Source organism: Oncorhynchus kisutch, linkage group LG26 (genome assembly GCF_002021735.2).
Source record: "Oncorhynchus kisutch isolate 150728-3 linkage group LG26, Okis_V2, whole genome shotgun sequence".
Taxonomy (NCBI): Eukaryota; Metazoa; Chordata; class Actinopteri; order Salmoniformes; family Salmonidae; genus Oncorhynchus; species Oncorhynchus kisutch.
In genome coordinates, this window is record NC_034199.2 from 27,898,250 (window position 1) to 27,909,475 (window position 11,226).

Here is an 11,226-nt window from a genome sequence, read left to right on the forward strand (position 1 = left end):
TCCCTCCCTCCCTCCCTCCCTCCCTCCCTCCCTCCCTCCCTCCCTCCCTCCCTCCCTCCCTCCCTTCCTTCCTCCCTCCCTCCCTCCCTCCCTCCCTTCCTTCCTTCCTCCCTCCCTCCCTCCCTCCCTCCCTCCCTCCCTCCCTCCCTCCCTCCCTCCCTCCCTCCCTCCCTCCCTCCCTCTGCGGGAGGATGTGGCCTTTGGGGACCTGCTGTTGTGTTAATTGATGAGGTATTTGACAGTGTAAATAATTTGACAGTTGTAATCAGGCTGATCAAAGCAGATGTCTGGGTGCTATGCTCTGGTCTCCCTAACACACTGGGCTACACAGCAGTCACACACAGTCACTACATACTACACACAGTCACTACTAACGAAAGGCCCAGGCAATAATGACCACGCTGCCTTTTGTTCTGATGTCAATATAAATAATGAAATGCAAATAGCTACTAGATTACCTCCTCATCCATGGCCTAGTTTAATTGCCTGAGAGAGAGAGAGCCTGATCTATCCAACAGAACAATGCCTTATAAGGAGCTCTCTCTCTCTCTCTCTCTCTCTCTCTCTCTCTCTCTCTCTCTCTCTCTCTCTCTTTCTCTCTCTTTCTCTCTCTCTTTCTCTCTCCCCCCCTCTCTCTCTCTTTCTCTCTCTCTCTCGTCTATTATCAGCTAGTTTCTCTAAAACTATATACTGTTGTAGCAGCACATTCTCTTACAGGAAGAGTTTTTTCTCAGGACAATTAGTCAATTAATCAATTTCATCAATGAGAGCTTCCCTTAAACCAATCACTACAGAGGCACAAAAAGGCTTGTTTGCAGACTCAGTAGAAATACCACATGCAGTATTGATGGAATACATCCCAGATGAACTGTATAGCCTACACATGGTTTCTGATAACAGGATCATTCTACAGCATCTCTGATTCTCCTCTCATGGATCATAACTGGATCAGAACAGGAATTGGATCATGTGTGTGTTTTAATCCTCCAAGGGTATACCTCTGACACACCCAGCCCTTGACCGTAGTATACCAGTCTATTGATTAGTAGTATCTTAATCCAGTCCTTCATATTCAGCAGGAGACTACCCCTGGCCCATTGCTCTGACCTCTGTCTGCCAGACGAAACTAATCAAACCCTATACCACTCCTTAATCCACTGACACAATATACTTTTAATGAACGGACAGAGATGTGGGTTACAAATGGAGGTTCTGAAAGTTCTGAGGACGGGTGGTCCAGCCTAAGGTATCAGACTTCCTTCCCTCTACCAATTCTCTGTCTCACTATCTATGATGGGAAACCTGAAGAGTCCACTCAAACCACTTGTGGTAACACACAGCAGCAGGGATGAAGTCTCTGTGTGCTCTCAGGGTGAGGAGCCTCTTCAGAGTTCTAGATGAGACAGCCCTTTCTGTCTGAGTGGCAGTTAGCTGCTGACTGTAAACACTACCACCATATCCACCATGGTTCTCATTGATCGTGTGTCAGAGGAGGAATACAGTGGTCATAAGTTTGGGCCCTGGTCTACTTAAACACATCCACAGTCAGTTGTTTTTATCTCTTTTATTGCATGAGTCGTTCACTGTCTAGACTGTTTTCTGTTTATGCCTCATACTTTATGTATTCACGTTTTATGTTGTTTATTTACTTGATTTATTTATTTGTAACACGCTCTTCAGGGTGTTTACGCTGTGTACCCATAAGCCTTTTTCACAGACTGTTGCCAGTATGGCTGTGTGACGTCCATTAGCCTGGGAAACTTTATTCACATTCCCTGGCCCTGCCTCCTGCCTGTCTGTACTGTAGAATCTGTCTGACAGAGGTCCAGCACCACGTCACAGCAGCCACCTGCCCAGAGTGGGAGCCTTCAATGGGGATCACCACTCTCTAACCCCCTCTCCTCTCCATCCCCTACTCCTGAGACACCGGATGGTGGGTGGACCACTGTGCACTGTCTGGCTGCCCTCCAAACTATAACCCCATGCTTGCATCAAAATAACTTTCTAAGAAGTTTTCCTGTGTTGTGTTGTGTGCACCCTACAGACTAGCAGAGAACTGAAGCTCAGTGTGAAACCCAAGCTGTGTTAACCTAGCGGGATTGAGCTGAGCTGTTTCTTTACTAATATGCGTCTATAACCACTGTCACCTACAGGAGCCGAGCTGAAGATATCTTGTCCACTGATGTCCCATAATATCCCACTGCTGTACCTAATATCACCATGCTGCTACATAAAGTCCTCTAGATGAAACATAACATACTTGTTTGAGTTGTGTGTCTTCATGAAATGCTGTGTGTAACCCATGCTGTGTGTAACCCATGCTGTGTGTAGCCCATGCTGTGTGTAACCCATGCTGTGTGTGTGTTGTGATGAAGCTTGCTCTAACCAGTTGATTTATTCTGCATTTATTATCCATCTATTTGTACCAGTGCTGCTCCCTCCCTTCCAAACATACACACACCACTAAGCATGACCAAAAACTGCCCAACGCCACTCTCCCACAAGCTAACTAGAGAGCTCTGGCAGCACATCAACCTTGTGATTGACAGGCCAGCAGAAGTGGGAGGGGGGGGGGGCAGCACTGACCGCATGTCATTAATGTCACTGTGTGTCACATACTGAAGCACTTACTCTCTCTCTCTCTCTCTCTCTCTCTCTCTCTCTCTCTCTCTTCCCCCCTCCTTTCTCTCTGCAGGGACCTAAAGAAGGTTGGTGTGACTATCGTCGGCCCCCAGAAGAACATTGTGAGCAGCATCAAAGCACTAGAGAGCCACAGTAAGAATGGCCCTGTCCCAGTCTAACCCAACCAAGCCACTAGAGATCCACAGATTGGCTGACTGGCTGCCCTCTGGCCCCTGTTCCAATCTGAATGAAGCCCGTCTGGCCCCCGTTCCAATCTGAATGAAGCCATTCTGGGTCCCAATCCATTCTGAATGAAGCCCTTCTGGGCCCCGTTCCATTCTGAATGAAGCCCATCTGGGCCCCGTTCCATTCTAAATGAAGACCCTCTGGACCCCGTTCCATTCGGAATTAAGCCCTTCTGTGCCCCGTTTCATTCTGAATTAAAGCGTCTCCTTTTCAGTTCCTCCCTCCACGTCTGTGGATGTTTCATTCAATTAGGTTCATTCCACGAGGGAGCCCTCCCCTGTCGAGGTGTAGTGATAGGGAATGAAGGAGGGGAGAGGACGGGCTCATAGCACTTAGAACAGCCCTCTGATCTCTGTAACATGCAGGAGGAAGTCCCAAACTAAAGGAGGAAGTAGACATTAGAAAAGTGGTGCAGCGGAGGACAACAGCTCTGAGGTTTGATGATGTCACCATGATATCATGCCCTTACCCTGAATCCAGGGCAAGCAGTCAGACCGACAGACAGACCAACCCTTCGACACTCCGCACCATTGCTGAGATGCCTTACTGAGAACACAGGAAAGAGGGAGATAACCTGGCCTTGGACCTTAAGGGCACGAGGATAAAGGGCTGGAGCTGGGATTGGAGAACCTGGGACAGCAGGGCCCTGTGTGTGACTTATCGTGGAAAGGGGCTTGTTGAGAACTGAACCAGTCGTGATCTGATCCTGTGGATTTGACTGACAGTTTTTAAGCTCTGGAGAGGAGAACTTTAAATGCCTTGAGTAGAACAACGCAGACAGCAGCAGCAATCCACATCAACCTGGAGCAGACGAAGCACACCTGGAGACTCCCACCACTGAAGACCCCACTCTCTCTCACAGAGAAGGACTGATACTACTCTGTGTGTGTGTGTGTGTGTGTGTGTGTGTGTGTGTGTGTGTGTGTGTGTGTGTGTGTGTGTGTGTGTGTGTGTGTGTGTGTGTGTGTGCGTGCGTGCGTGCGTGCGTGCGTGCGTGCGTGCGTGCGTGCGTGCGTGCGTGTGTGTATGCACCCATGTCTCTGCATGTGAGTGTGAAGGTATACAGAGAAAATCAGCTTGAGAAGGAAGCCAAACCATTTGATGGGCACCCAGACTAGAATAAGCCATTTATCCCATAGCTATAGACTAATATCTGCAAACAGTCAATGTCAAACAGAGAGCAATAATCATAACAATCAGTTTATCAGTTTGATCAACCTGAAGTCATGAGTCTCAGACCTGTACAGTTTGCTCTGATGGTAAACAGGACATATCAGACCACAGAACTGTAACTAACTACTACCTGTCTGCTTATCATACATACAGTTGAAGTCGTAAGTTTACATGCACCTTAGCCAAATACATTTAAACTCGCTTTTTTTTCCTGACATTTAATAAAAATTCCCTGTTTTAGGTCAGTTAAGATTACCACTTTTTTTTAAGAATGTGAAATGTCAGAATAATAGTAGAAATAATTATTTATTTCAGCTTTTATTTCTTTCATCACATTCCCTATGGGTCAGATGTTTACATACACTCAATTAGTATTTGGCAGCATTGTCTTTAAAATGTTTAACTTGGGTCAAACGTTTCGGGTAGCCTTCCACAAGCTTCCCACAATAAGTTGGGTGAATTTTGTCCCATTCCTCCTGACAGAGCTGGTGTAACTGAGTCAGGTTTGTAGGCCTCCACACACTTTTTCTGTTCTGCCCACACATTTTCTATAGGATTGAGGTCAGGGCTTTCTGATGGCCACTCCAATACCTTGATTTTGTTGTCCTTAAGCCATTTTGCCACAACTTTGGAAATATGCTTGGGGTCATTGTCCATTTGGAAGACCCATTTACGACCAAGCTTTAACTGATGTCTTGAGATGTTGCTTCAATATACAGTGCCTTGCGAAAGTATTCGGCCCCCTTGAACTTTGCGACCTTTTGCCACATTTCAGGCTTCAAACATAAAGATATAAAACTGTATTTTTTTGTGAAGAATCAACAACAAGTGGGACACAATCATGAAGTGGAACGACATTTATTGGATATTTCAAACTTTTTTAACAAATCAAAAACTGAAAAATTGGGCGTGCAAAATTATTCAGCCCCTTTACTTTCAGTGCAGCAAACTCTCTCCAGAAGTTCAGTGAGGATCTCTGAATGATCCAATGTTGACCTAAATGACTAATGATGATAAATACAATCCACCTGTGTGTAATCAAGTCTCCGTATAAATGCACCTGCACTGTGATAGTCTCAGAGGTCCGTTAAAAACGCAGAGAGCATGATGAAGAACAAGGAACACACCAGGCAGGTCCGAGATACTGTTGTGAAGAAGTTTAAAGCCGGATTTGGATACAAAAAGATTTCCCAAGCTTTAGACATCCCAAGGAGCACTGTGCAAGCGATAATATTGAAATGGAAGGAGTATCAGACCAATGCAAATCTACCAAGACCTGGCCGTCCCTCTAAACTTTCAGCTCATACAAGGAGAAGACTGATCAGAGATGCAGCCAAGAGGCCCATGATCACTCTGGATGAACTGCAGAGATCTACAGCTGAGGTGGGAGACTCTGTCCATAGGACAACAATCAGTCGTATATTGCACAAATCTGGCCTTTATGGAAGAGTGGCAAGAAGAAAGCCATTTCTTAAAGATATCCATAAAAAGTGTTGTTTAAAGTTTGCCACAAGCCACCTGGGAGACACATCAAACATGTGGAAGAAGGTGCTCTGGTCAGATGAAACCAAAATGGAACTTTTTGGCAACAATGCAAAACGTTATGTTTGGCGTAAAAGCAACACAGCTCATCACCCTGAACACACCATCCCCACTGTCAAACATGGTGGTGGCAGCATCATGGTTTGGGCCTGCTTTTCTTCAGCAGGGGCAGGGAAGATGGTTAAAATTGATGGGAAGATGGATGGAGCCAAATACAGGACCATTCTGGAAGAAAACCTGATGGAGTCTGCAAAAGACCTGAGACTGGGACGGAGATTTGTCTTCCAACAAGACAATGATCCAAAACATAAAGCAAAATCTACAATGGAATGGTTCAAAAATAAACATATCCAGGTGTTAGAATGGCCAAGTCAAAGTCCAGACCTGAATCCAATCGAGAATCTGTGGAAAGAACTGAAAACTGCTGTTCACAAATGCTCTCCATCCAACCTCACTGAACTCGAGCTGTTTTGCAAGGAGGAATGGGGAAAAATTTCAGTCTCTCGATGTGCAAAACTGATAGAGACATACCCCAAGCGACCTTTTGCTGTAATCGCAGCAAAAGGTGGCGCTACAAAGTATTAACTTAAGGGGGCTGAATAATTTTGCACTGCCAATTTTTCAGTTTTTGATTTGTTAAAAAAGTTTGAAATATCCAATAAATGTTGTTCCACTTCATGATTGTGTCCCTCTTGTTGTTGATTCTTCACAAAAAAATACAGTTTTATATCTTTATGTTTGAAGCCTGAAATGTGGCAAAAGGTCGCAAAGTTCAAGGGGGCCGAATACTTTCGCAAGGCACTGGATGCACATCATTGTCCTGTCTCATGATGCCATCTATTTTGTGAAGTGCACCAGTCCCTCCTGCAGCAAATCACCCCCACAACATGATTGGGATCGTGTTCTTCGGCTTGCAAGCCGAAGCCCTTTTTCTCCAAACATAACGATGGTCAATATGGCCAAACAGTTCTATTTTTGTGTCATCAGACCAGAGGATGTTTCTCCAAAAACTACGATCTTTGTCCCCATGTGCAGTTGGAAACCGTAGTCTGGCTTTTTTATGGCAGTTTTGGAGCAGTGGCTTTTTCTTCTCTGAGCGGACTCGTTTTACTGTGGATATAGACACTTGTGGAACCTGTTTCATCCAGCATCTTCACAAGGTCCTTTGCGGTTGTTCTGGGATTGATAAAGTACACTCATCTAGGAGGCAGAATGCGTCTCCTTCCTGAGCGGTATGACGGCTGCGTGGTCCCATGGTGTTATACTTGTGTACTATTGTTTATACAGATGAACGTGGTACCTTCAGGCATTTGGAATTTGGAATTGGTCTTGGCTTATTTATTTTGATTTCCCCGTTATGTCAAGCAAAGAGGCACTGAGTTTGAAGGTAGGCCTTGAAATACATCCACAGGTACACCTCCAATTGACTCAAATTATGTCAATTAGCCTATCAGAAGCTTCTTTCTGGAATTTTCCAAGCTGTTAATAGGCACAGTCAACTTAGTGTATGTAAACGTCTGACTTATGAATTGTGATACAGTGAATTATAAGTGAAATAATCTGTCTGTAAACAAAATTATTTGTGTCATGCACAAAGTAGATGCCCTAACCGACTTGCCAAAACTATAGTTTGTTAACAAGAAATTTGTGGGGTGGTTGAAAAACGAGTTTTAATGACTCCAACCTAAGTGTATGTAAACTTCCGACTTCAACTGTATCTGTAACTAACTACCACCCTTCTGCTTATCATACAGAACTGTAACTAACTACCACCTGTCTGCTTATCATACAGAACTGTAACTAACTACCACCTGTCTGCTTATCATACAGAACTGTAACTAACTACCACCTGTCTGCTTATCATACAGAACTGTAACTAACTACCACCTGTCTGCTTATCATACAGAACTGTAACTAACTACCACCTGTCTGCTTATCATACAGAACTGTAACTAACTACCACCTGTCTGCTTATCATAGAGAACTGTAACTAACTACCACCTGTCTGCTTATCATACAGAACTGTAACTAACTACCACCTGTCTGCTTATCATACAGAACTGTAACTAACTACCACCTGTCTGCTTATCATACAGAACTGTAACTAACTACCACCTGTCTGCTTATCATACAGTAGATGATGATGCATAACTCCAAGCTTCCTAGTTCCTGGTCCTAATGTGAAATCTCAGGATGTGTGTTATTCATTCAAACTGAAACAGGATAGAGAGAAAGGAGAGGGCGAGAGAGAGGTAGAAGTAGAGAGAGAGATGTAGAGGGAGTGAGAAAAAGAGTGAGAGCTGTAGAGATAATGAAAAAGATGGAGAGAGAGAGAGGTAGAGAGAGAATACCATGCTGGCTTCTTCAGAGCGTATTCTGCTCTGTAAGGTAGAAGATGAAAATGAACAACACTATCCCACAGCTCTTCCAATGCTATCTTCTAACACTGGTGGGGATATATCACACCTCTCTAGATAAAGCGAGTGTCTGAGTGTATTGCATCGCTACAGTAGATAAGGATTCTCTCTGATCTGAACAGTGGATGTGTATGTGTGTGTTGTTTGTATCTGTCTGTGTGCGTGTGTGTGATAACACCTCCGTCCATCCCCTGCCCGCCCTTAGCTGCTGTTACGTGTTCTGTATGGCATGTACATATGTAAAACAACTGTGTGACCATATCTACAAGCAGGACAGTCCCCTTCCATAGCATCCCTTTGTACAAATGTTTCTATGTATAAAAGAATGAACAGAAATATCTGTGCAACATTTTAAAAAGACAAACATTCTTTGTATTATATTTCATGTTATTTTGTATTATATTTGTTTTTTACATAAAAGAAAAGCAATTATAATAACCTATTATTTATTGTTAACATATACTGTGCAAAAGTGTTATGTTTTTTTTGTAGCATACTGTAATCTATGACATGGTTGGTTCTGTGACAGCGTCTTCAGTGTGGAAGAGCAATACTCTTATGCACCCCATCCTTACTCTTTTAGCTTTTTTTAGATGACTGTGTGTGTGCGCCGGTACGTGTGTGTGCTTGTGTGTGTGCGCCGGTACGTGTGTGTGCTTGTGTGTGTGGGCATGCGAGTGTGTGCGTACGACGTGCTTGCGTGCGTAAAAGCCTTGTCTACTAATGTAAAATGATTTGTAGTGGAAACATTTATATTTTTATAATAAACATTCTCAAAATATTTGCAAAAAAATGAATGCGGATAAAATTGCCCTATGATTCTTTCTGGTGTTTCACAGGTTTGGTACAAAGGAACAAGGCACCAACTTTGTCCCAAAAAGTAAAGCCTCTTCCTCTTCCTCTCTGCCGCATCTCTACCAAACATCTGGTCTCCAGCTCTCCTCTCTAGTCCCCGCAGAGCTTCTGTTGTCAATCCCTGTTCTGCTGCTCTGAATCAGGATCCATGTTCAGGGCCACTTCCAATAAGGCCTTTCATATACTTTAGAGCAGGACTGGCGTAGTTAGCAGGTAGATTTATGGTGTGATTTTAATGCAGCTGATCTTACAGGGTTGTAGAGCAGGGCAGTGTTAGAGGGGATGTCTAAGGGACTGACTGACTGTGGGTGTGTGCGTGTGTGTGTGTGTGTGTGTGTGTGTGTGTGTGTGTGCGTGCATGCGTGCGTGCGTGTGTGTGTGTGACGGTAACTGATGGTCTCTGCTCTCCCCTGAAAGCCTGACGTTCTCCAGATGGCCTAGGGCAGATGTGAGGAGCGAGGGATAGATGGAGAAGAGAAGTGAGGGAGATGGATAAAGGAGAGGATAGGGGGTGAGCAGGACAGTGTCCTACAGTCAGGGAATGATGAACACAACATGTTAGACGTTGCTGCTCCAATTTGTTCTTTACTGTGATCTAAAACCCCTGAGCTCCTGGGAGCAAGAACTGACGGGAGAGATGGAGGAGAGGAGCGAGGGAGAAGAATGGAGAGAGAGTGAGATTAACCAGCAACAGGAGGACAGGAGACAGGTGAGAGAGGGGTAAAGAGATAGGAGAAAGATGAAGGAGGAGAGAGAGAGAGACTAGGCAGTAGACAGCAGGACAGGAGACAGGTGAGAGAGGGGTAAAGAGATAGGAGAAAGATGAAGGAGGAGAGAGAGAGAGACTAGGCAGTAGACAGGAGGACAGGACAGGAGGCAAGTATGTAGGAGGCAAGCAGGCAGGCAAGGAGTCTGTGTCCCGTTGTAACAGTGAAAGCCCAGTAGAACACAGTGTTATGCTAACACAGCCAGGCAGGGAGGTTAACAGAACCCGTTCATCATTAACTCTGCAGCTGGCCCAGAAAGCATGGTTCCACTTGGGGAAGAGTGATGAGGAGAAAGCATGTTTCTGCTTTGTAAAATGCCTTTTCCAATTACAACACTCTTGTCTCAATCATATTTTGAATTAAGAAACCAAACCCCTCTCTTGTCAAACTTAGAATCCCTCTCTTGTCAACCCTTCCACCATACTTTTCTCTTCCTTCCCCTCCCCCAAACCCTTCTACCATGGATCCATACCTAATGCCAGGACACAAACCTTCTCTCCCTCCTTCCGTCCTTCCCTCCCATCCCGTTGGCCCTAGCCTTCACAGTAAAAAGTCTCCAACTGTGTGCAGCTGCAGTGCATGGCGTGACGCCATGTTGGAAAGGCATTGGCTCTGTCTTATACTGCTGCTGCATGCTGGGAGGATGTCATCCATACACACATGGCACACATTTTCGCAAAGGTGCATTTGTACACACACACACATACACATGCACGGCCACTGGGAAGATGTCATCCACATGGTCATATCCTGTAGGTCAGAGGTCAGTGATGAAGACCAGAATGTCAGGTATGAATCATCTCACCAGTGTTAGTTATTTATCTCTCAGTTCGTTCCTCTTCTTATGAGGAATGATAAAGAATATGCTGAGAAATATTGAACGTATTCACACCCTTCACTCATGAGAGCAGGACAGACAGACCACAAGAGGGACAGACTGGCTGACAGATGAGGCCAAACAGAGAGGGGACACACACAGACTATGTTACAGGATGGATGATACCTGTAGCCTACATGCTGGCTTTGGTCTGCAAAGAACCTCTTCCCTGACTGACTCGTCCATCTCCTGGCATTCAGGGACAACTGTGTGTGTGTGTGTGTGTGCGTGCGTGTGTGTGTAACCAGGTCGCAGTACTTTAGTGCCTGCTCTCCTTAGCTGTTTCCGTAACAAACGATGTGCCACAGACGGGAGTGAAATGATCATTACAAATGTGCCACCATGATACCTCTACTCCACTGGTGGTAACAATGAGACACATCAATATTGCTGGGTTCTCACTTTCTTAGTTTAGTTTTACATGCAGGATTTTTCTGCCTGTCCTGGGTCAATTACTGCAGGACTGCATGGTGTTGAGCTGTGTTGGGCTCCCCAACATCATGATAGTGCAACCCATCCAGTCATTACGGTGTAACTTTATGCTAAATCACACCAATAGATCACCAGCAGGCTGTTGTAATCTGTCCAGGACTGAGTGGACATGAGATGGTGTTTGTCTGGACTGGAGAGTGCTAACTGTAACTGTTACACTGATGTCTCATCGCTAATGAACACACACACACACACAAGGACATACATACACACAGCTGTCTCTCTGATGTCTGTC

General features: G+C 44.9%; 1 protein-coding gene across 2 annotated transcripts in view; it reads left to right on the top strand.

Annotated features, from left to right (window-relative positions):
• Positions 1–3,793, top strand: part of LOC109881965 (ephrin type-A receptor 3) — a 144,367-nt gene extending 140,574 nt beyond the window's left edge. The window contains exons 17-18 of one of the 2 annotated variants that reach the window (XM_031805583.1): positions 1,808–1,933; positions 2,696–2,807. In XM_031805583.1, coding sequence (XP_031661443.1) covers positions 1,808–1,892 — 85 coding nt within the window. In that variant the 3' untranslated portion in view covers positions 1,893–1,933; positions 2,696–2,807. Of the gene's footprint in view, positions 1–1,807; positions 1,934–2,695 lie in introns of both variants that reach the window. The other variant, XM_031805582.1, reaches the window with a different exon arrangement.
• The last annotated feature ends 7,433 nt before the right edge of the window (positions 3,794–11,226 follow it).